The sequence below is a fragment of the Vombatus ursinus genome, unplaced genomic scaffold, assembly GCF_900497805.2.
Source record: "Vombatus ursinus unplaced genomic scaffold, bare-nosed wombat genome assembly UNPS02014779.1, whole genome shotgun sequence".
Classification (NCBI taxonomy): domain Eukaryota; kingdom Metazoa; phylum Chordata; class Mammalia; order Diprotodontia; family Vombatidae; genus Vombatus; species Vombatus ursinus.
In genome coordinates, this window is record NW_020954557.1 from 58,679,220 (window position 1) to 58,705,879 (window position 26,660).

A 26,660-nucleotide genomic window follows, 5' to 3' on the forward strand; every position below is an offset into this window, starting at 1 on the left:
AATTCTTCACCCTAATGCTGCTTCTTTTGATCTTCTAGCCCAATTTCTTCCATCCATCAAGTCATTCCCTTTCTCTCTTCCTTAAAAGCTCTTTATGTCACAATCCACTCACTAACCACCAGTCTTTGCCAAGGGACTGGTAGGTAGGCTGCCATCTTTACAGATGTTTTGGGGTCAGTTCATTCATTTAGTAACTATTTTTTGAGAACTTTCTATGTGCAAGGTGTTCTTCTAGACACTGGCAGATGCAGAAAATGAGTCAAAACTATTCTCTTGTCTTCATGGAGCTTGGGCTATTACTATACCTATATGAATATAGTTAAAGGGGAATAAGCTATGGACACATATTGCCATCATATAAGGCAATATGTACCTAAGGCTATGAGTTGTATAGAAAGTATCATGAGAATTCAGAAGACTGGAAAATAGCTTTCTTCCAGGGTTATAATAATAATGATAGCTAGTTAGCATTTATGTAGGATTTGTACACTACTTTATATATATTAACTCATTTGATTCTCAGAATAATCCTATGCATTATTCACTAGTATTATCCTTTTTACAAATGAGGAAGTTGTAAGAGAGTTTAAGTAACTTGCCCAGGCTTACACAGGTATTACATATCTAAACCAGGAGTTGAACTCACATCTTTCTGGCCCTAAGTCCAATACTCTATTCAATGTGCTACTTAGTTGGCATCAGAAACCACTTCATGGAGGAGGTGATTTTGAAATTGGCATAAAAAATAGATTTTATTTTGACTAGCAGAGATATGAGGGAGGTAATTTCAGGTCCAAGGAATGGTTTTAGCAAAGGTGGAACTGGAGAAATCATGTGTGTATAGGACACTGAAGAATAAAATATATGTAGGTGGGTAGTGGAAATAGAGTTGGAGAAGTAAATTGAGGTCATATCGAGGAAGTTCCAAGAATTTGGATTTGATATGAAGATGAAAGATCAGCCATTGAAGGGTTTTGACTGGAAAAATAACAAGACTAGAAGGGTGGATTTTAGAAAGAGTAACAGGCTAGAGGTGTGACAAGATAGACAGAAGTTGGGATGAGCAGTTAGGGAAAAATATCACCATGACCCAGACAAGCAATGGGGGTCTGAACTAGGGTAATGTCAGTGAAAATGGAAGGAAGAATCAGCAAGATTTGGTAACTGGACCAAAGTAGTTGGGATAATTACTGCTAGACCAAAGCAGCGCTAGGACTCTACACCCCAATGCTTGCCCATGTTCTAAGGTCGGGAACTCCGTTTCATCAGAATCCACTTTGTATGAAATTGACCCTTGATGTTCAGAAACCCTGGTGGGTTGGCCCAATTTGAAAACATTCTCTGGTTCTAATCTTCACTCCCAGACTGACTTCTTCAGTCTTTTAAGGCCTTATTAAAATGTGGAAAGGTCCCCTCAGCCTCTCAAGAAAAAGGATGAGTAAAGGAGGGAACGATCAAAGACCATTCAATCAGCTGAATGTACAATTAAAGAATTTCAACCCAGTTATTTTGTGAGGGAATTAGACTACATGGTCTGTGACACTCTTTCTAGATTCAGGATTTAGTAGTTTGGGGAAAGATGATTTAGACTGCTATATATTGTCATTAGTCTAAGAAGACTGTGGAAATTGGTAACTTTTTAACCACACTAAAGAAGTACAGCAAATCATTGAACAAAAATGAGCCTTTTTTCATTAATATCTTCCTTTATATCTCTTTATGTCTTAATTTGCTCACTAACTACTGGTCCTTACCAAAGCATTGGTAGGTAGGCTGCCATTTTAACAGATATTTTGGGGTTAGTTCATTCATTTAAAAACTATTTTGACAAATCTATACGTGTTATTTTTGCTTGTTTTATACTGAAGTGAGGAACTGTACTAATGAAATGGGGGGGGACAAAGCATCATAACTACAAAAAATGATATATTTAAAATGGTACTTTCATTTTTTATTCAGAATAAAAGTATTTTTACTCTGAATAAAAACTAAAGCACCAATTCTAATATACTTTGGAACATTGTTATAAAGAACTACACATGTAAAAATAAATTAACTGTTTTCTGGGAAGTAAAATTCCTTGGCTTCTATGTCAGGAGGCCAGTGGGGGAGGGGGAATGAGGGAGGGAAGAGAAGGAGGCATATTTGCATGTTTGTAAAACTTGGAATATATAACAGAACTCCCTGTCATTAGTAAGTTTCTGCTGTAATTTATTTGACTGGCACCACTTGTCTTCCCTTTTCCCTAAGCAAAAATGCTGTTGTGATGCTCAGTTTGGCTGCTGATGCTGATTGACAGTGAGCAAATTGTCTCTGAATAAGATGAAAATGTAAATCTTTTTGAAGAAAATGGCAATATAAAAGCCCTTGTGTTTTCCTCTTTCTCTTAAATTGCAGCTTGCAGAGATACCACCCTAAATCACATTTTCTTTTCTACCTGTCACAAAAGAATCCATTAGCCCAGCCTCTGTGTCAGAATCTTAATCCAGCCAAGACTGACTAATAAATTGACCACTGAACAGGAAGCCGACTGCTTTTCATAAACTCAGCCAAAGCAGTGACCTTGTATGTTACCAACAAAATAATCACCTAGTGATGGCTTCACAGTTCTGCCATTTTCAATCAAAAAGCAAATTTGTGGTATGTGCTGTTTTACAAGGAATAAAAAATTCAGGTCATTGACCAGGAGAAATATTTCAGATCCACACTAATTAATAGTATTGATTAAAACGTGTGATTACAACTAGGGTCTTCCTTAGTTACAATGGGGCCAATGATTTAGCGGTTCAAATTCACTGTGTACATGATTTGGACCTTTAAAATGAAATTGTGTTTTGTCTCTGATGGAGACAGGAATAGGTCAGGTGAGAAAGTGCCAAAGAGCATTTTGTGAGCAAAATTGGAAGTTATCCACTATCTGTATAGAGAAAAAAGAAAGATTTTTGAAATGCTACCTGTTTTACATTCATCCTACAATAGCTGTGTCCTTCTCAAACATATCTTGGGAGTGCAGATGCTAGGGGTCTCTGAAGAGCAGTCCTCTTTGTCCCAATGAATATGGCTCAGGTGCATATAAAGGTATGCACCCAATGGTGCCAAGAAATGGGAAATCCTGTGCCAGTGAGAGATATAAGTGGATTCACTAGAGCAACTGAAACAGTTTAATAATAATAATAGCTAATGTTTACATAGTACTTCATGGGTACTTTACCTGAAATTGCTGAACTTTTTTTAATCTTTCAATAATTATTTCAATATATTTGTTTTTTCTTGTGATCCTATATACACACACATACACACATACACATGTGTATATATATAATGTATGTGTGTGTATATGTGCGTGTGTGTGTGTGTATATATATATATATATATATATATGATTTTGTGCATTTAAAAACAGTATTCTATGAAGGCATTGTTAGGCTTTATCAGACTGCCAAAGAGGTCTAAGACACCAAAAAAAATTTAAGAACTCCTCATATGATGCTTTAAGATTTGTAAAGCACTATATATGTGTGTATATATGTATATGTATATATGTGTATATGCAAAATTTAATTTGATCTTCATAAAAATCTTATAAAATAATTACTCTTATGACCCCCATTTTACTGAGGCTGAGAGAGGTTAAGTAACTTGCCTAGGGTCACACAAACAGTAAGTATCTGAGGCAGTATTTGACCTCAGATCTTCCCGACTACATGCACAGTGCCACTTAGAAGAGAGGGAGGGAGGGAAATGAGGAAGGAAGAAAAGGAGAGAGGAAGGAAGGAAGAGAGGGAAAAAAAGGAAAGAAGGAAGAAAGAAAAGGAGAGAGGGAGGGAAGAAAGAAGAAAGGGAAGGAAGGAAGAAAAGGAGAGAGGGAGCAAGGAAGGAAGGGTGGGAGGGAGAAAGGCAGGCAGGAAGGAAGGACTTAAAGGTACTGAGTATGTTTAGACTGAAGAAAAAGGGTACTTAGGGGAACAGGGTAGCTGTTTTCAAGAATCTGAAAGGCTTTCCTATGGAAGGGCAATTACACTTGTCTGGCTCTAGGAAGCCGAAATAGGAGCAATGACTTAAAAATTGCAAACAGATTTCTGTTCAGTGTGAGGTAAAACTTCTAAGATTAGAGTTTTCCTAAAGTACAAAAAGCTGCCTGAGGAAGTAGTAGGTTCTGGGTTCCTGTAGGTTTTCAAGTCAGTGCTGAATGACCTCTTGGGGATATTGTCAGCCATGATTCTTGCCTAGGTGCAGATGGTGCCCCATACCCCTTTCAGCTCTGAGATTCTGTGATTCTGCAAGGCACTGTGTTAGGAGCTGTAGAAAGAAAGAGGAAAAATTATATTGTCCTCATCCTGATGGACTAATATTCCAATGATGGAATGTGACAAAAAGCCATAATATAAATCAGAATGAGGCATGTTTTAAAACATTAAAATGTTTCTATAAGAATGAGAACATGAGAGAGTTGAGGCCAAGCATGGAGGCATGAGAGATTGGGAAGCGAAGTGATCTCCTCCACCTGGAAGGATCAGGACAATTTGTAGCTCATTGGACAAAGACCACTGATGAAGGATCAGTATTAGTCAAGAAGTAGGTCTGCAGGAGCTCTGCTTCTCTGGTTTGTTTCTTTTCATCATTTTTATGCGCATCTTGGATGAAGACAAGTATAGTATGCTTGTCAAACTGTGGGTGACATGAAGCTTGGAAGAAATCACTAAGTGGCAGAAAAAGGATTTTTTTTAAAATTCAGGAAGCTGGAACGTCAGCCCAAATCTAACAAAATGAAATTTCATAGGTATAAATTTAAAGTCCTATATTTGGAATTCACATAAAATCAGTCGTACAGGTACAGGATGAGGGAGACTTGACTTCCACATTTTTACTGTGAAAAAAAATCATTAGTTTGAATGCATATTCAGTGAGTCACAAGTGTAAGATACTGTCACAAAAAAGAAAAAAAAACACTCCATTTCATCTTAGACCACATTAATAGGAATACAGGATCATGGATTTAGAATGGAAGGGGCCTTAAAAGCTATCTGATCCACCCTTATCTTTTTATAGATGAGGAACTAGGAGCTAGAATTTAGGTTAAGTGACTTGCATAAGGCCACACAGGTAGCAAGTAGCACAGCTGGGTCACAAACCCAGGTCATCTGGCTCCAAATTCAGCATACCTTCAACTGCTATAGAAGTACAGTGTCCACAACAAGGAAGATAACTGCTGTGCAGTGTTCTGTACAAGTCAGATGACATCCCATTGACAGTCAGCATTTAGCACCTGCTATGCGCCAGGCAGCTAGATGGTGCAGTGGATACAGCACTAGGCGTGAAGTTAGGAACACTCATCTTCCTAAGTTCAAATCCGGCCTCAGACACTTACTAGCTGTGTGACTCTGGGCAAGTCACTTAACCCTATTTGCCTCAGTTTCCTCATCTACAAAATGAGCTACAGAAGGAAATGGCAAACCACTGTGGTATCTTTGCCAAGAAAACCCCAAATGGAGTCACAGAGAGTAAGACACAACTGAAATGACTGAACAACAACAATGACAACAACAGCAACAACCATCTGTACCAGGCACTGTGTGAAGCACAGGAGATACAAAGAAAGGCTCAAATAGTACTTCCTCTCAAGGAGCTCACAGTTTAACTCAGTTCAATTCAACAAGCATTAATTAAACACCTCTGTGCTAGGTGCTCAGGATACAAAAAGAAAATGAAAAACAATCCCTGCCCTCAAGGAGATTAAAATTAACTGGGGAATAAATTTATGTGGATTAGTAAACTACAGATAATTTGAGAAAGGGGGAACACTAACAACTACAAAGATCTGAAAGCCATACTTTTTTTAAATGTTTTTTTATTAATTTATTTTTAGTTTTCAACAATCACTTTCATAAGCTTTTGAGTTTTAAATTTTCTCCCCCTCCCTCCCCACCTCCCTCCCCAAGATAACATACAATCTTACATAGGCTCTATATAGACATTCCTATTAAACATATTTTAACATTAGTCATATTGTAAAGAAGAATTAGAACCAATAAGAGGAACCACAAGAAAGAAGAAATAAAACAGACGGAAGAAGGGGAAAAAAGAGCAAATAGTATACTTTGATCTGCATTCAAACTCCATAGATCTTTCTCTCGATGTGGATAGCATTTTCTATCATGATACTTGGAGATGTCTTAGATCCTTGCATTGCTTAGAAGGGCTAAGTCTGTCAACGTTAGTCCTCACACAACGTGGCTGTTACTGTGTACAACGTGCTCCTGGTTCTGCTCACCTCACTTAGCGTCAGTCCATACAAGTCCTGAAAACTACACTTTAAGATGAATGTTGACAACCTGGAGCACACACAGAGGATGTTGATCAGAATGCCAAAGGGCCTCAAAACCTTATCTTATTAACAAACAACGTTGTGGTGGTGGTTGTTGTTGTTCAGTCTTATCTGACTCTCTGTGATCCCCGTTTGGGGTTTCTTGGCAGAGAAACTGAAGTGGTTTGACATTTTCTTCTCCAGTTCATTTTATAGATGAGGAAACGGAGGCAAACAGGGTAAAGTGACTTGCCCAGAGTCACAAACTAGTAAGTATCTGAGGTCAGATTTGACCTCATGAAGATGAGTCTTCCTTTATCCACTACACCACCTAGTGTTGTTTAGGCTGCAGAATATAAAACCTGTGATCAATATCTTCAGATATGTCAGTGACTTTTGTGCGGAAAAGGTATTAGATTTAATCTCTAGTTTTATAAGGCAAAACTGGGATTAATGGATAGAAGCTATAGGGTAGTTGTTTGGGGTGCAATGTATCTTAAGAGCTTTTTTCTTCTTTTTTTAAATTAAAAAAAATAAATTTTTTCCTTCCCTTTCCCTTCCCCCTCCCTCAGGAAGGGGTGGGGAGAACAGAACAGAAAAACAAAATCTTTGTAGCAAATGTGCATATTCAAGCACAGCAAATCTTCATAATGGCCTTGTCCCGAAAGATGTGTCTCATTCTGCGTATCAGTCCATTACCTCTGAAATCATCGTTAATCATTGTGTTGATCAAGTTCTCAAGTCTTTCAAAATGGAAGAACTTTTTTACAATTAGCAGTGAACCATAAAGGAAGGAGCTCCTCACGATCCTGAGTTTCCTTAACACCGGAATTGTTTAGGGAGAGACTGAATGAGATAATTTCTTAAAGATGTCGTGTAGAGGATTCTTACATCAGGAAGAAGAAAGTCGGAGGGACTTCTTAGAGTTCCCCCAACCTCACAAAAATTGATGCTTTTATGAAAAAGCCCCGTTTTTCAAAAGTAAATTTCATTAAAGTTTTCTATTCTTTCTTATCCCTTTTTTATCTACTTTTGGTAGCTATGAAGGAAAGATCAATTTATGTTAGATCCAATCCCATTTCAAGAGTCACCCAAAGAGTATTTACTGCCCTGCTTCCTTCCCATAGAATAGAAATTTGGTGAGGAGATAGAAAGCAAGGTAGAAAATGGAATAAAGGCCCAGAGTGTGATTTTTTTTTCTGATTGAACAAATTGATCTTGAGGTCTTCATGGATTAAAATCTCCTTATTCTAAGATATAAACATCATCTTGACAGCCAAGTCAGACTAAATGTTTCGAAGAAGTCACTAACATCCTCCTATGAATAACTAACTTCATAGTGGTAGACACAAATTTTCCCCATTTCATTCACTCGTTGAACAAATCTTTACATGCAACATTGTTAATTAGGTCTGCAAAAGTACAAAGTTGTGCAAAACAACATAAAGGAACAATTAGCTCAGGTTGTCACTGGCCATCTGATTGTCCAAATGATGTTAGAACTCTATTACCATATTGTGGTCAAATTTTCTTATATTTTTTTTAATGGAATCCTAAGCTCATCTCTGCTACTTACTACCTGAATGACCTTGGGCTATCTACATTTAACTGCAACCACAATTTTGTCATTTGAAAAACAAAGGTACTGAACTAAATTCATCTTTAAGGTCCTTTCCACCTCTAAAGCCTATGAACCTATGAATATCACTGTGAAATGATTTTGGGTAGGGTAACATAATGCAAGACATCCTTATGTTAAGTGTCTACTAAATGCAAGGCCCAAAATAATATAAAGACAAATAAGACATGGTTCCTGCCATCAAAAGAAGCTTACAGTGTTGTAGGTTCACTTGGATTGAATTAAATTGATTGCCATCTCTGTTGACCATCAAAGGATGGAATTCCTTTCTGGAATCAGAAAAAGGAAAAAAAAACATTTGTAATGGATAAATAGATTTTTTTTAAAATTTCAATTGGGCCTTGGAAGATATGGTGGGCAGTCATGGATTCAGTAGTAAGGATGGACTTTCTCACACTCTAACATGGCAAAGAACAGGATCTGGGACTCAGGGAAAGTTTAGTTGTTCTCAATCTAGAAATAGAGATTGATCTCAAAGGGAAAGTTCTGGCAGTCTCTTGAAGGAAGCCTGAAAAAATAGATGAAAAATAAGATTGAAAGATAATAGGTGAAGGGAAAAGGAAGAGAGAGAATGGTAAGGCCTTTCTGCAGAGTTGTCACTGTATAAGGTGCACAACTAAATAATATAGACAGAATGGGAAGCAATGAAGTAACCTTCAAGGCTACTCCACTGTTGTGGAGAAACAATGAAGGCATCCAGGAGAGATAAAAGCAAGGAGGGGGATGGAGTTTCAAAGAGTAGCCAGGAGTTGTGTTAGAAGCTAGAATTCAGAGAAGATGCATCTTGGATTTCCCTCAGAAAATTTGTAAGCTTGCAACCCTGGTAACATTTACCAAGAGGGTCATCTAAATCATCCTTGGAAGATGAGGAGGTTGTTGGCTTTGGAGAAAGAAGAAGATGATTCATCAGTAGAAATGCCCCAAAGGAATAGATGTTTATAGGGAGCGTGACTGTGTTCAGAAAAGTTTGTGTTAATCGATGGAAAATAATGAGACACACAGAGGTTACATAGTCATGTTCATGTCTGGATTTCCTTCTCATTAGGGTCTTGTGCTTGTTCAAGCACTGTGGTTGACCAAAGGATCATGTCCACTTTAGAAGGAAAGTCCACTGACATGCAGCCTTCATTAGGGCAGGTGACTTTGGCAAGGACCCTGAGGACTCTCATGGAAGACATTTGTTAAGCTCTGTCTTCACTGCAAGATTCTTTGGGTTTCCTATATCATTTGCCTCCCATGACTCAGGTGTTAGGTAATCTCCAATCTGATAAAAGTCCAGATTGACCTAAGCCCAAACATAACCCTACGCAGAACCCATGAAATGGCCAAGGAGCACAAGTAACTGGGGAGACTTGGAATGAGCTTTGGAGGCTTTCCTTTCCTGCAATTTCAAGGTCACCCTTCTAGTTAGTGGCAGAGTCAGGACTTGAATCCAGCCTGCTTGATTCTTGACCTGCTGTTCTGTCCACTGTACTACACCCAAGTTTTTATGTGTCACACCTACACAACCATTGTCCTCATGTTGACTCAGCTTCCCAAGGCCCCAGTGCTGTAGCACCTGTCCCAGGCTAGCTGTCCCTGAATACTCCTATGCTCCAGCATCTTCTCAACTCCTTACTCTCATCAAAACAACCTATCCTATGTCCTATCCTCTAGGTTTAGGGCATGGAGTAAGTGGCTCATCCAGCTTTACATTTTAACTTTTCAAATTGACTAAAATTTGCTTCATTCTTACCTACATGATATTGTCTGTCCCTCTCCTCTCATCTTTGTTTAGTACCTAGAGGAGTATGGGGGGAAAGATGTGGGGAGAGAAGAAAATGTGAATGAAAACTAGGGATGCCTCTCCTGCTCTAGCATTACAAACTGCAGTCCAAACTTCCTGAGGTTTTCTTCTCTTCTTGAGGGAGTTATCAAACTTGAGAAATATCCCTTCAACTAAGAGAAGAAACTCTGCTGACTTTTTTATTTGCTACGTCCTATGCTTCTTATTTAGCTTTGCAAGCATCACCATGATATGGGATTGTAAATTCAGTTTGTATCTCCCTTAGCCCAGCCTCCCTTTATTGTACCACTTTACAGCCTCTTTAGGGGCTGAGTGTCTAAAATTTAGGTCAAATGTTCCATTAACGTAACCACTTTAAAATACCAATAACACTCATACAGCACTTTTCATCTTCATAGTGGTTTACAAACATCTCCTTTCTTCAGTAATGAAGATGAGTTGGATTTCTACAGTGTCTAAAACCAAAGCTATTTAATCACTGCCTTATAGAGAAAAGTGAGACAAAATGCAAGACTAACAAAAAAAAAGTATATTACATTTTAAATTTGCTGATTCTAATGCTCTGTAAAAACTCTGGGTTTTTTTTTTTTCTTCCAACCTATAGGCAAGATTTTTCTGCTGTAAAGTCCCAGCTTCCATAATGAAATTGAAGATATATTTCCAGCAGTCCAGCATTTCCCATAAGGCCTTCAATCTAGCTAGGGAATGTATTTTAGCCAGTATACTCCAAGTGAAGAAACCTCAAGTTATAAATCCCCTATAGATAGAAATGGCTGACTATATATACTTACTTCCTCTGCTTTCTACATGCCCACACTGAGGGCATGGCAGCTGGGGAGACAGCAAAATGCAGTGGGTAAAGGACTGGAGCAGATGATCAGATCCTTGAATTCTGGCCTTGGCTCTTTTGTTAGCTGTGTGACATTGTACAAGTCACCCTTCCTCTCTGACTCCCATTTTCTTATATGTAAAAACGAAGATTTAGTTAGATAATTTCTAGGATCATTTCCTCCTCTGAAAGCCTATAAATGAGCGGCAGCGAGGTGACACAGTGGGTAGAGCACCAGTCCTGGAGTCTGGAGAACCTGAGTTCAAATGCCACTTCAGACACTTGACACTTAGCTGTGGGACCCTGGGCAAGTCAATTAATCCCATTTGCCACACACACACACACACACACAAAAGGCTATAAATGTTGAGATGAAATTCTCCCAGTTCCCTGTGCTAACTAACAATCAAAATGTCCTGGGTGGATATTAACATTGAACTGTGGGTAACAGGGAATTGTCTAACTCAACTTCTGTTTCTCACCATCTCATTTTGGGCCTTTGAGGGTATCATGTACGTTCCAAGGTCATCCATTTCCACTGTTTCCCAAAGTTCAGTTGATTCCATCTCAGACCATCTCTTTTCCACATCTTCTTTGACTACCTTCCTTCTTCCCTCTTTTCTTCTAATTCTTGCTTAGAAAACTCTTTCTCCTTCTCCCTCTCCCTTTCTGTCCGCCTTCTTCATTTCACCTCCCTCTCTAATCTCTTTCTCTCCTTATTTCTTCCTCTCCTTATTCCATTTGTGAACTAAATCATGACTGATAAGTATGAATAGTGTAGATAAAGAATATTAATAAAAAGGCATAAATTTTGAAGCGAGGATAGACATAATAAGGAAATAGTGTCATCCATGCCCAACTTAAAACTTCCTTACCTCACAAGTCTCTTTATACCTCAGCCAATCCATCAACAAACAGTTATAAAGCACTTAGTATGTGTCAGCCACTACGCTAGGTGCTGGCAATACCAAGATAAAGTGAACATATTAATATTTTTAAAATTAAAATAATTAAACTTTCAAATGTTGTTTTTAATAAGTATGTAACATTTATGCTGTTCAGTTATTAAAAGTGCATTAAAGTGTATTATTAAAAGTTACTTAAAAGTACACTCAGAATTTTAATTTATTAATTAATTTGACAAACATTGCTTAAGTCCCTACTGTATTCAATGCACTGTGCTAGGCATTATGGGGTATATAAAGATGTGTTAGATATAATCTCCACCTTCACAAAGAACCCTACCTTCCAATAAGATGAAACAAATATGTAAATACTAAGTAGTGATACAAATAATAACAGAATGTGATCAGTGCATTTCAAGAGGTTTGTTTTGTTTTTGTTTTAAGTGTTATGGGGATTTAGGGAGGAGAAAGAACCTTTCTGGTTAGAATAAAGGAATACATCATGGAAGAAGTATGGCAGTTTAGTTATGCTTTGAAAGATGAGTTGAAGTTCAATAAAGGAGACTCAAAGTATAGGCCATTCCAGGAAGAGAGGGGAGGAACGGAGATAGGAAAATGGAATCTAACCGCCATGTATAACATTGCTTCTTTGGGAGAATGTATTACTTGCGAACAGCCAACTTGCAAGTGCACCCATGGAATAGAGTGCATTTGGAACTTATGGAGTATAACAACAGGGTGGATTTGGGGTTGCTCTATCCCCACTTCCCCATGTTGCACCCTAATTCTGCAGATACAGCATGTTGTGCTAGATGTTGGGGGAGGTAGAGTTTAGAATAGGCATAGCCTTTGTCTTGTCTTTGTAAAACTTTAATGAATATATAAATTGCATAAATAACTGTAATACAGAAGAATTGCAGCTGTTGTTGTTCAGTAGTGTACAACTCCCTGTGACGCCATTTGAGGCTTTCTTGGCAAAGATACTAGAGTGGTTTGCCATTCCCTTCTCTAGCTCATTTTATAGATGAGGAAACTGAGGCAAACAGGGTTAAGTGATTTGCCCAGGGTCACACAGGTAGTAAGTATCTGAGGCAGGATTGGAACTCAGGAAGATGAGTCTCCCTGACTCCTGGTGGGAACTTTATCCCCTGTACCCCCTAGCTGCCCAATACAAAAGAATATGTTACGTATTTCAGTACTGTTTAATGCCCAAGGGGTAGAGGATATTGCCAACTTGTTTAGTTGTTTCAGTCGTGATTGACCCTTCCTCACCCCATTTGGGGTTTTCTTGGCAATATTACCAACTGGGAGCTCATGAATTCTTGAGATGGTGAAGTATAGGGGGAAAGAATACTGGCTTTGGAGTTAAAAGATCTGAATTCAAATCCTATCCTGGTCAAGTCTCAGCTTCAGTTGCTACATTGATAAAATAGGTTAGACAAGATGATCTGTATTGTTTCTACCAGTTAAAATTCTGTGATTGATCCTAAGAGTTATGAAGGATGTTTGAGGTCATCTTATCTAAACATCTCATTTTACAAATGAAACTGAGCCCTATAGAGGTGAAGTGACATAGAGAACCACAGGGCTAGAATTCCAATTCTTGTTTTCTAACTCCAAATTCTGGTATTTTTTTCTCTACTATGCCATGCTTCCTTGGTGAAGGCTTCCTGGAGGAGGGCCCTACTGCCTTTCTCTTCTTAAATCGAGCCTGGGCAACTGATGATATGGTTAAGAGATTCTGAAGGTTGGTCGTGGCCATGCAAAATCAATCGACCAACAAGCATTCATTGTGTGTGCCAGACACTGTGCTTGGTGTTGGGGATAAAAAAGACAAGAACAAGACAGCTGTTACCCTCAGGGAGCTCACACTCTTATCAGGAGAAACAACACTTACATATAAAAATAAACTTAAGATATATACAAAATTATTTCAGAGGTTCACTAACAGTAGGGGTGAATTAAGAAAGGCCTCATTTAGGAGATGACATTGATTTGACCTTTGAAAAGGGTTCAGTTTCTAAAAGGCAGATATTTGGACGACAGCTCGAAACAATCCTCCCTTTCCTATGGCTGCCATGTGTGTTTAGAGCAGTGTGTGAGTTTCCTGCTTAGCAAAGTCTAGGTGCCACATTCTTTCTTCTCTCTTGGAATTTTCTATTGTCATTTCTGTTCACCAGAGAGGAATGGAAATGAGGCAGTCATGCCAATGGAGTGCCTTTACTTCTGTTCGTCTCAGTATATTTATTACAGGATGTCAGTTATTTGTCATTTCTGAGATGTCTCACCTGAGCACAAAATGGTATTGTAGTCAGATGTTAAATCTGCTTGTTTTCTGGTTTTTAGGCTACAGTGGAGGCTGTGTCGTTATTCGGGGAAGGAATCCCCCTGGTTCCTGGGAAGTCAAAGACTGCAGGAGATTTAAAGCAATGTCCCTGTGCAAACAACCGGTGACAGTGCAGAAGGAGACTGAACATGAAGAGAGGTGGCCTTTTCATCCTTGCTTTTTGGGATGGGAATCAAAACCCAGTCTCACCAGTTGCTACAAGGTGAAAACAAAGACCTTGTTAGGATTATCAATTCAGTTCACGTTTGAGCCCCTTTGATCCATGTTTCCTGAAGACCTAAGTGATTATTACAAATTCAGAAGGAATTCATTTCCCTTCCTATAGTCGATTACAATCAGATGACATCATGCACATAAAATGCGTTGTATTATGTGAAGTGCTCCATAAATGTGGCTGGTGTTATTGTGTGGGTTACAAAGTCAAATTCAGAATTTCCCCAAAGACTACAGGGTTCCTCGTGGTGCTGAAGTCCTTTGATGTAGAATTAATCCTGAGGCCCTGATCAGTATTGCTTATGTTGATAAGATTCAAGGAAATATTAGAAGACCAGAGTGGAAAATACCTGGAAATGAGAATAGATTGATTTTGTGTCATTTGTAAATAAGTTAATTAAAGCCTTGTTATAGGACGCTACAATTTTGTACTATTTAATCAATCGATCAATAAGCATTTATTAAACATATACTATGCAGCAAGCACTATTATAGGTGCTGGAGATAGGAAGATAAAAATTAAATAATTCCTACCTCAAAAGAGCTTACATTCTATTAAGGGTAGCCTTTAAACTTTCCCAAAAGCATGGAGCCTCTACCCAATTTATACGTACACACACATGCAGAGGCAACTAGATGGCTCAGTGGATAGAGGACTAAGCCTGGAATCAGGAAGATCCGAGTTCAAATGTGGCCTTAGATACTTACTAGCTGTGTGACCCTGGGCAAGTCATTTAACCTCTGCTCACCTTAATCTGCTAGAAAAGGAAATGACAAACCACTCCAGCATCTTTGCCAAAAAAAACCCCTATGGACAGGAGGGGCACAAAGAGTTGGACATGACCAAACAACTGAACAACAACAAATGTGTAAATAAACATGCACATAAACATCTTTCTATCCATTTTCAAGGAAGTACTCCTCTACAAATGGTTTTAGAGCTTTGCCCATTACCAACTTAATTCCTACTATCTTATCATTTTCATCAGTAACTTGTACCCTGGAAGTAATGTCTAAGGGCTATCATTAAGGATATATATGCTTTAAAAAAGAGGTGGACCAGTTATGTCCATGATAACAGAAGGACAATCTAGTGAGTCACTGGTGCCCAAGGAATGTTAAAGGGCCTAGAGGAAGACCTCTGGTCAAATCAACAAGCATTTATTAAGCACCTGTTGTGTGTCAGACACTGTGCATTGAATAGATCCTCATAGAAGGATTTATGGAAGGAAAGGGACAAGAATTATGCCCGAAGAGAAGTTTTGAGTGAATTAAAGTCTGCATTAATGAAGTGAATACTCATATTAGTGAGATCACAGATCCAATGTGAAGAGCATCATCCATCACCAGTTTTACAGTCTAGTATAGAAGAATAATTATTCCTTTACTCATATTTGAAAATCTTTTTTCAAAAGGTTGGCATTTTAGTGTTTGGTATTTTGTCTTGTTCAGAACTTGGTTTAGAAGACTTTGGAGAGGATGCTAATTTTGGGCCAGAGTGCCCTTATACAAAGAAGGCTGCCCAACTAAGAGGAAAGAGTTTTTTCTCTTTGGTTTGGTCATGACACTTATGTTTCTTTTCACAGAAATATAAAATAGATGTAGCTCTCTGTCACCATAGACCTTATAGTCCCCCAGAAAGCTAACAATAGATGTGCATGCAATCAATTTATCATTGCACACCATAAAATATAACACATAGCGTTCTTAGAATCATAGCACTCAAAATAACTTTAGATACTATTTTATCCAGATCCTTTTTTCATAATAAGTCTGTGAGGTCCTTAAGATTAGAGACTGGTGGGGCAGCTAGGTGGCACAGTGGAAAGAGCACCGGCCCTGAAGTCAGGAGGACCTGAGTTCAAATCCGGCCTCAGACCAAACATTTGACACGTACTAGCTGTGTGACCTTGGTCAAGTCACTTAACCCCGATTGCCTCACTAAAAAAAAAAAAAGATTAGAGACTGGTTTTGCCTTGTTTTGTATCCCCAGTGCTTAGCCTAGTACCTGGCATACAGTAAGCACTTAATAAATGTTTGTTGACTTGGTTAAGGCCCAAAATGATTAAGTGATTTGTACAAGTCTACATAGCCAATTAATTTCAGAGCTAGGATTTTAACTCGGGCCTCATGACGTCCAGTCTAATGCTTTCCCTTCCATATCATACAGACATACCTCAAAAGATGTTAAATTAGGGCAAATCACTGCAGTGATTAAAATACAGGCTCTGTAAATTCAAGACATTTAAAAATGAGTAAATAATTATTTTCTCCTACCCATTTCAATTCCTTTCTTTGCTGGTCAATGCGTCTCGAAATGAGTGATTATGTGTTAACCCTACATCCACACGAGGGAGGAGAAAAGGAAACGTACATTTTAAGAGTAAAAGTAAAAACAAAACAAGGGAAAATAATCACTTCTAAGATACAAGCCAGTGACCCAGCAAGTGACAATCAGTCAGTTAACAAGCATTTATTAAGTACTTACAATGTCCTAGGAGCTAGAAGCTACGCTACATTCTGGGGATGCAGAGGAATGCCAGGACAATGGCCTTGGGTTATTTCTTCAAGTAGGGAATCAAAAGCCTTATAGAGAGAGGTACTTAGGTTTATTTGTTTTTTACAACTTGGATGGAATTCTACATATGAAATGCTAACTCAGATTCCACAGGGGATGCGGGGATAAACTCCCATCACAGAAAGAGTCTAATAAGGAAGAAAGAACTTACTTATTAATATAGTTTTGTATAAACATGTGTATGCATGTATATATTCCATAGCAAGCAATATTGATCTGTTTACATCCTCAGAGGAAGGAATAGTACTTGCAATTACAAAATTCTTAGAAACAAAACGATGTCCTTACACATATAACAAGAAGAGGAATGAAACTATTGTAGAAATCATTGCAGCAGTTCACATTTTGTTGATCCTACAAGTATATACAAAAGTTATTGGTATGTGAGGGTGGATATTTGTGAATTAGAGTGAATCAAGAAGGAGGCACATTTTGAGTCATAATTAAAAGTTGAGAACATAAGGAAGTGATCCATAGAGGTTGGAATGAAAGTTGTTTCAAGGTCAACAAAGGCAGAAAGTCTAGAGAGGGGTATCAAGAAGTTTTATTAGACTGGCATCAAAGACAGGTTGAGTTCAGATAAAGAGACTCCCAACTTTTAAAAAAAATAGTATTTTATTTTTTTCTCCCAGTTACGTGTCAAGAAATGTTTTAGCATTCATTTTTATAAGATTTTGAGTTACAGATTTTTCTCCCTCCTTCCCTCCCCTTCCCTCTTCTGAAAATGGTAGGCAATTTAATATAGTTAATACATGTGCTATCATGTAAAAATATTTGCATATTAGTCACAGTTGTGAAAGAAGAAACAGATCAAAAGGAAAAAAAAAACAGAATAAAGCAGGTGAAAAAAAAATATGCTTCGATCTGCATTCAGAGTCCATCAGTTTTTTTATCTGGATATGGATGCCATTTTCCTTCATGAGTCCTTTGTACTTGAAGAGACTCCCAACTTTAAATGGCCTTCAGAAGTCTGTAGTCTGTAGTGCTAGAATATAAGTGCCCCAAGGGCAGAAACTCCCTAATTTATACTATAGAAGGCAATTCAGATTTATTCCCTGTGATGAGAACAGTTGAATGGTAATCTAGAGAATGTAGGCACAACTTTACCTACTTGTTTGGCTAGGATTTAGTACCCTTGTAATGAATGCCTCAGCAATGCCTCAACTGATGTTTTCTCACCCCAACCCTGAATTTGTTTCTTAATCTCTGGGCCCTCCCTCCATCGGGTCTAACTATCCATCATGGAAGATTTCTACAAGGTGAGTTCACGATTAGTTCCCCCTTACATGGGTTAAATTTTTAACACATCCTTGACAAAAAGGTTGCCTGCTATTTCTATGCCTAGAATAAACAAGATTGCTTCCTTTTTTTTTTAATAACAGGTATTCCATAGTGAGAAAGTCTTGATGAAAAGAACATGGAGAGAGGCTGAAGCATTTTGTGAAGATTTTGGAGCACATCTTGCAAGCTTTTCTCATATCGAGGAAGAGAATTTTGTGAATGAGCTTTTACACACAAAATTTAATCGGTAAATACATATTATTTGATCTTGAAAATTTCTCAGATGACTTTTCAGTCTTTCAGCCATGCTACCTTCCACCAGGCATCCTAGGAATTTGCATCTATATTCTTATAAGACTTAGGAAATTGGAGGCCTGTTCTTGGGCTTGGCTCTTGGTAGTTTCTGTTGTATATTATAAAAAATGACACACTCATAGGTTATTCATTATTCAATGGTTAATAAGAGATTTACTTGCCATAGCAGGAGAAGGACATTCAACATGGAGAGTCATTGAGAACACCTTGAGTTGAGACAGCTGAGTGAAGCCCCTGTGCCTGCATTATAAATCATGGTCTGCTAAGCATCAGAGAGCTCCTTGGTACTAAGGCAATGAGGAAGTGATGTGAACAGCCTCAGCCCTTAGTCGCCTGAGCCAGCCAAGTCTTTTTTTTTTTTAAGGCAATCAGAATTAAGTGACTTGGCCAGGGTCACACAGCTAAGTAAGTATCTGAGGCCAGATTTGAACTCAGGTCCTCCTGACTCCAGGGCTAGTGCTTTATCCACTGTACCACCTAGCTGCCCATAGCCAACCAAGTCTTGAGGATAGCCTTAATACTTTTTGAGGAAAAACTAAGCTTACTTGCACGGAAAGGTTAGGATGTGGCTCCTACTTCAAGGTCAGAAGCAGGCACTGACTCAAAAGAACGGGGGCATCCTATAGAAGTGCACGCACACTAATTTGCAAAGTCATCCATCCATAAGACAAAGAACAAAGAAGCTCCTGATTTTGTATTTGGATTCTTTCCTTTCCCATCAGTTCAGAGTCTAGGGAGTTCTCATCTTCGTTTTCTTAATGTTGCACAGCTAGAACCTGCATCAGTAATAACACAGAGTTTTCATGTGCTCATAGAGCACCTCAAATTCTTCAAAGCATGACTCTTGGTCAACAAGCATGTGTTGACAGAGCACCTTCTGGCTAATAGGCATCATATAAGGCATGTGAAGGGGATGACAAAAGAAATGAAAAAGACAAGAACTATGCTCCTGCCAGTAAAGATCTGACAATCCATTGGAAAGAAGACTAACGTAGATTAAAAAGGCAAAAAATATGTTATGTGTGAATTTTAAAAAAAATACAAAGTAAAGGAGTTATATGAATATTTGTATGTACCAGATTTCTTCTGGATAACTGCTTCTTTGGACCAGAATTGTGATTTCATTGAGATAGGGAATTCCTGGTGAGGAAATATCTTTTACCAAATCAAATCAGTACCCAACCCACAACTTGTAGTCTAGGACAGGGCTTCTTAATCTTTTTCCACTCATGACCCCTTTTCAAGTTTGAGAAGCTGTTGTTGACGGTGCATGGCCTGAGGGCATGTGCGGTACAAAGTGCACATGCTTTGTGTTCAGGACTAAGGCTGCCATGAAGTTGCGTGATGCAGCTCAAGCAAGTGTTGCCAGAAACACCCTGGATTCGTTATGTTTGATTTTTAATTAATTTTTGGTTGTTCCTTTGAGTTCAGAAACCTTTTACTGCTGCCAAATTTTTCACAACCCCATATGGGTTTGCAACCCACAGTTTAAGAAGTGCTAATCTAGGACAATGAGCCATTAAGTGACTTGCTGAGAGTCACACAGTTAGAGGAGCTGTTTATACCAGGATAAATGAAGAATTCCCATCCATTGATTGGATTGGCCGGAAAACTGCTAGCTTAGTTACAGAAGTGATTTTAGGCCTGACATATGACATTTGGACAAATGTACCCCCAAAGAAGCCAACCTTCCTATCTTCCTCCAATCCTTACTCTAAAGTTTAACTGCAGGAATGATCATAGCAATACCAGAGGAAACTGGTTTAAGAACTTTTATCTAATTTTTACCATCTAGCCTGAATAACTCAGATATCTGAGAACAATAAACTCAAGACAGTTTTATCCTTGCAACTAAAGAAAATAAAGCATCTGTCAGGATTTCAGAATCTTTTAAATATTTAATACTGCAAAATTATTGTATCAAAATTATCTTAGTGAGCTGCTTCAGTGTATAATTAGTCTTTATTGTTTGATTTATTGAGCCCTCTCTGGCTTGCCATATCTGTAGCCTGCCTTATGTTCAGGAACATAATTGGGTGAAGAGTTTCTTGCTGAGTTGAAATCAGTGGTGAATGCTGGAGGTAACCCACCAAGGCTTAGACTAATGCAGGTTTCAGTAGAAATACTTACATGTGCATTACTTTCAAAAAATCCTTTTTTGGAAACTCCTATTAAACACAGGGAACTTTATTAATTGCCACAGAATGTGGAAGCCTTTGGCAAGACTCTAACAAACAAAGAAGTGTAAAATAGTAAGTAATATTGCCCCTCTGGAAAAGGGAGATCTTCCAAACCCAAATGGAAGTTCTCCTCTGCATTTAACCCTTTTGAAATAGTTAACAACTTTTACAGAATACATAAGTATTCCAAATCATGACCCTGCATTCTTAGAATGGGCTGACTTTTCTTCCAGCTAACTCTATCTTACCAAAGGTAGTCCCCAAAGCAAAATGTCAAAACCATGCCCAGGCTCATTAGGCAAAATTCAAAGTATCAATTCTGTTTGAATTACATGTTTGCAACAGAGATTCATACACTGGTTTATTCCTTAATAAATATTGGTTGATTTGGCCTGATCTGTAATTGCGCCAATAGCACTAAAAGAATATTTCTAGTTAATATAATTTCAAATTATTTTTTTTCTGATTGTCTTACATAACAGTTAAATTACAGTGACAAAAACCAGAAGATTTTTGTTTTCTTTTCCCACTCTAGGACAGAAGAAAGACAGTTCTGGATTGGATTTAATAAAAGAAACCCATTATCTGAAGGATCATGGGAATGGTCTGATGGAACTCCAGTAAGTTTTTACAAATAGAATAGTGAAATTTGGATTGGAGCATTACTTTGAAGGGCAGCTAGGTGGTGCAGTGAATAGAGTACTGTACTTGGAATCAGGAAGACTCATCTTCATGAGTTCAAATCTGGCCCCAGACACTTACTAGCTGTGTGATCCTGGGCAAGTCATTTAACTCTGTTTGCCTTGGTTCCTCATCTGTAAAATGAACTAGAGAAGGAAAGGGCAAACCACTCCAGTATCTTTGCCAAGAAAACCCCAAAATGGGGTTGCAGAGAGTTGGACACGACTGAAAACACTAAATAGTTACTTTGAAGCATATGTTGCTATATAACCTCCTCATTTGCTTACTGAAGTTTGGTGTAACTGTGGCAGGTTGGGAATGTGGTGGTCCTAGCCAGGTTTTCCATCACCTACACTCTTTATTCTATGGGCAGATTCAGGGAGCCCAAACCTGAACATGTAGGCTAAGATAAGGAAACAAGGAATCTAGTCTAGCCCACAGTGTTTCCTCTTGGGATTTTTTCTGAGCCTGAGGCCAAACATATAAGCAAGCACAACAATTATGGGACCATGCTTAGAAAATCCCAAAGAGAATTAAAAGTCTTAGAGAAAACAAAAAACCATCTCACTTGATGGTTGGGATCCCCCAGTCCTGAATATTGGAGCTCCGTACTAAATGATAGATATAGCAGTCTTCACATAGCTCATAGATCATTGAAGGGCCATTGGAAGAGGAACACTATCCTTGTTCTGCTTCCTCCCAGAGAGAAGAAAGGGGAGCAACAGATAGGAATTATGAAGAGTAGGATTAAGGCTCTTTAAGGAAATACAGTTAATCCTCATTATTCACAGATTCCATATTTGCAAGTTCACCTATGCAACTAAAATTTATTTGTAAACCTAAAATCAATACTCACAGCACTTTTGTGATCATTTGCAGACACATGCAGTAGCAAAAACTTTGAAAACTTTGAAAAAAATTTGGGCAAGTTCCCAGCTGAGATTGAATAAGGTGACACTCTGCATTCCTGTCTCAGCTTTCATACTATAAATAATTGTTCTTTACACAGTCTATTTAGTGTCCCATTTTTCACTTTTTTGGACATCTTGATGGTGATTTCACTATTTAAAATGGCCCCTAAGCGTAATGCTAAAGTGCTGTCTAATGTTCCTAAGTGTAAGAAGGTTGTGATATGCCATACAGAAAAAAATGTTTTTTAGATGAGCTTTGTTTAGGCATGAGTTATAGTACTGTTGGCCATGAATTTAATGTTAGTGAATCAATAATACATCCAAAAAAAAGAAGAAGAAGAAGAGTGAAATTCTCTAATTTTTATGTAAAGTCACTCCACAAAGTGCTTAAAGTAAGTGTTGCCACCAGAGGCCTGTAGAAACCTAACCACCTAGGAGCAATGGGTCGGTCTTCACTAATTCATTGTTCACAGTGACTTAATGGAACATAACTACCACAAGTGATGAGAATCGGCTCTAGTTCTGAACTATTAGATCTGTCCAAAAGTGAAACAGGTTGACCTATCAGGTAGTGGGTTGTTGTTCACTTGAGGTCTTCAGGTGAAGACTTTCCAACCCCTTGTTGGGAATGTTGTGGTGGGGATTCTTGCTCAGATACTGTTTGGATGCTATCATCTCTGAGTCCCCTTCCCAATGAAATTTTGTGGTATTTCCTGACTTTAGACTTAACTCATCTTCCTTATTAGAGAGCTCACACCAAGCTTTCCCTGGGTGCTCCCGTTCTTCTTTAAGTGTGTCTGACCAGCCTGAAACACGACTTCTTCTAGACAAGTCTCATACCTTTCAAGAGCTGAGCTTTGGGTATTATATTAACTCTCAGTTTTCTGAAATCAAAACCACTCAAAATTTTTTAAATATAAGAATTTTACCTATATATTTATTTTATTAGGTTGCAAAAGTTCATCACCAATATCCTATCAAGGTTCTTCATCTGCTCTAGAATCACGGGAAAAGACCCAGCTAAAGCGTGCATTGGTTGCAACAAGGCAGTTTAGCACATAAATGATATGAAAGGACACACAATAAAATTAAATACTGAGTGTCAATAAAGTATTTGGGAAATATGTAGTGAAAGGCAGCACAGTATAGCATATAGAGTACTGAACACTATTGGAAGACTTGGGTTTAAATCCTAACTTTTTTGCTTACTTGTTGTGGACATTTAATCCCTCTGAGCCTTAGTTTATAAATCTGCAGAATGGAGATCATAAAATCTGAACAAAAAAGTACCTGAAGGGCCACCTAATCCAACCCTTCATTTTTCAGATGAGGGGTTGAGGCTTAAGAGGTTAAGTAACTTACCCAGGGTTACACAGGTAATCAACACTTGAGGCAAGATTTGAACTCAGATCCTCAAGACACCAAAGCAAGGGCTTTGTCTTCTGTGCAATGCTCCCACCTGTAACATTATTTCCTTTATCCACTATATGATGTTGTTATGAGGATGTTAACACTTAATGTTGTTAATTACATAGGTGATAAGCACTATTTTGTTTAAACAAAATAAATACTTTAAATAATTCAGGGAAAATTAAATAAAACCATTTACCTAAAGTAAATGAAATAAAAAGATACAACTACTGACTTGAATCCCCACTCCTTCTCCCCGGGCACAATGAACTACAAAATGCATGTTCTCTAGACATCTGTCATTTTTAAATTGGTGAATTGTTTTATGTGTGGGAATGGAAAATGTATGAGCTTAGGGTTCCATCTTAGTCATTTCTTACCTCAGTCAGCAAATGGCCTTTCGGTTAAAAACCATTTGTACTATCAACTATCGATAATTTTGTATGTCTTTTATCTAGGGACCATCCCCTGTTTTGACAAGATAATGGAATCTTGTCATTTCATAGTTGTGTGGGGAAATTATTGAGGATTTTTTCTTCATTTCTAGGTTATGCGATCTCTCTTGAGAAAGTTTTATATATTTTCAAGATTAAAACTACCTAGATGTTAGAAAGCAGTTATTAGTGGCATAAAATCTTGGGCTTTGCCCCAGAGGGCTTTACATGAAAGGTATTACTCAAATCTGACAATACCTTGAGATTCTTGCAGAAACTGCTAGAAATCCCAAGGCTACAACCAATTGTGTCTATGTAATGTAATCCTAAAAGTTTTCATAAAATATATGCATACTCACAAAACTTATTTTTATTTGCACTAGATTCCTTTAGAAGAAAAAGGTCTAGTTTGCTAAGTAGCTTCTCCACTGTGGGGAGCAGCAGACTTTAACTGAAACCTTATACCTACATTTCTGAATCTGTCTCCAAAAAAAAAAAAATAGTGACTATTTCTAGTGATGGTTCTTTAAGAAAAATAAAAACTTTCAAAAACTTTTCTTTGGGAATCTCTATTAAGGAGTAATAACCTTCGTCTGCTGCAGGTTGTTGCTTCATTTTTAGAAAATACTTATTTTGGAGAGGATGCAAGAAATTGTGCTGTGTACCAGGCAAACAAAACTTTGTTGCCCCTGCCGTGTGGTTCCAAACGGGAATGGATATGTAAAATACCAAGAGGTAAAAATATAAAGAAATTCCGTCTGTGTATATGTGATGTGTTTTCTTATTCTTCCCCAAGGATAAAGGGATGTGGGACTAACACACAAAAGCTTTATATCCCCATCAGCCAGGAGGCAGTGGGAGGTAGGGATGGGGAGTCCGCCTCAGTGCTGAAAGTCCTGGGTTCAACACCCACCTCTTACACATACGGGGCAAGTCACTTAACCTCCCAGTTCTCCAGGTGATTATTTAAAACCACAAGTGATCCCTAATGGCTGATCTGCACCAGGAGAGGAACTTCCCCACACTGATAAAATTACACGTCCAGACCAACCTCCCCCACCCCGACAAAAAAACTCCAACAACTTGTTGAACTTGTTTCCACTGAATATATTTAATTAGTTGCACTGTACATCTTTACAGAAAGGAGGCATGATAGCTTCTTGAGAGTTAAAAAGAAATGAGAAGGGCAGCTAAGTGATACAGTAGATAGAGTACCTGCCCTGGAGTCAGGAGAGCCTGAGTTCAAATGTGGCCTCAGACACTTGACACTTAGTAGCTGTGTGACCCTGGGCAAGTTACTTAACCACAACTGCCTCACCAAGAAAAAAAAAAAAGGAAATGAGAAAAGATGCCACCAGTATTCAAGAATTCAGTCATTAACACAAGTTATGAACATATTCTGCTTTAATTGCAGAACTATTGCCTCTGAAGATATGGTTAGATCTCGATTAGTGCAAATAATGAATTCTATTAAGTGGTTGCATATGTGAAAATGAGTACTGTTTAGAGTTATAATTGTGTAAAATGTTGTGATTGGTTTTCACCCAATGGATTTATATGTAATGCTAATTCAAATAATTTGACCACTACATAGGACAGGCCTGCACAACATTCAACCTGTGGGCCACTTGCAGCCTGCAAAAGGATTTCAGGTGGCCCGCAAAAAATGTAGAGGATGTAAAACAGGCCTACACAACATACTGTCTGTGGGCTGCTTTGGCACAGGCTGTATGTTGTGCTGGCTTGCTATAGGATAAACTATTCACACTAATTGGGACCTAGCTCTGCAATTTGAAAAAAAAATGCCATGTTGGTATTTTTAAAAAAGATTTTCTTGTGTTTAATATCATATTTACCTGGTTAGTGAATACCATCAATAGCATCATCTGCAAATATGCAATGCATATATATATACGTATGTGCACACACATACATATATATATGAATACATATACACGTATTATATCAAATATCACAAATTACGTCAATTAATTGATTGTATGAGCATTTTTAAGCTGAAATTAAAAGATACTTTTAAGTTTAAACTGTTTTAGATGAAATGCCTCTTGTGAGAAAAATATTCAATTAATTAGCTTGCTTTTATTTATAAATCATCTTTTTCCTTTGCAGATGTAAAACCAAAGATCCCTAAGTGGTACATGCATGGTAAGCCATTAGCCTGGCAATTCTTCATCTTGTTATGAACTATTCCATTTCTGTCATTATCAGCACTTCCTTTTTGCCATTCTAAAACTAAAGCATATTTTAAAGTTAGTGATGTAGTTAAATGTTCCTGGGAACTGATATTATAATTTATTTCCACTTTTATGATATGTGATTTAAAAATAAGAAATGGTTCGTTAAATGAGCACTAGGCTTCAAGTTAGAAGACTGGGATCTGACTCCTGGATTGATGATCTTGACAAGTCTTTTCACTACTCTAAGTTTCAGTTTCCGCATCATTAAAAATGGGACTTGTACTTCCTTCCTCTCCAAACTGTTGTCAGAAAATGCTATTGAAATGCTATTGTATTACTTACTGTTGCCTTTTAAAGACTAATTGTGTGTGTGTGTGTGTGTGTGTGTGGTGTAGTAGTAGTAGTAGTAGTACTAGTTAATAGATTAAGAAAAATGAGCGATTTGCAAAGGAATGTTGGGAATGGACGCAAATATGGAAGAACAAGAGTCATTCCCCAAAGTTAAGTGGTAAAAGACCATGAACAGTTTTCAAAATAATTGAAAACTATCACATTATATGAAAATATGCTTTAAATCATTAATAGTAAAACAAATAAAAATTAAAACACCTGTCATGTTTTACTTCCCACCCAGAAAATTAGAAAAGAT

The 26,660-nt window shown here is 37.9% G+C and overlaps 1 protein-coding gene across 1 annotated transcript in view; it reads left to right on the forward strand.

The window, feature by feature from the left end:
- The window catches only part of PLA2R1 (phospholipase A2 receptor 1), a 166,545-nt gene that overhangs the window by 103,099 nt on the left and 36,786 nt on the right, over nucleotides 1-26,660 (forward strand). Inside the window, exons 12-16 of the mRNA XM_027866204.1 lie at nucleotides 13,810-14,012; nucleotides 17,984-18,129; nucleotides 20,913-20,997; nucleotides 24,416-24,548; nucleotides 25,944-25,979. Of these exons, the coding sequence (XP_027722005.1) occupies nucleotides 13,810-14,012; nucleotides 17,984-18,129; nucleotides 20,913-20,997; nucleotides 24,416-24,548; nucleotides 25,944-25,979 (603 nt within the window). The remainder of the gene's footprint in view (nucleotides 1-13,809; nucleotides 14,013-17,983; nucleotides 18,130-20,912; nucleotides 20,998-24,415; nucleotides 24,549-25,943; nucleotides 25,980-26,660) is intronic.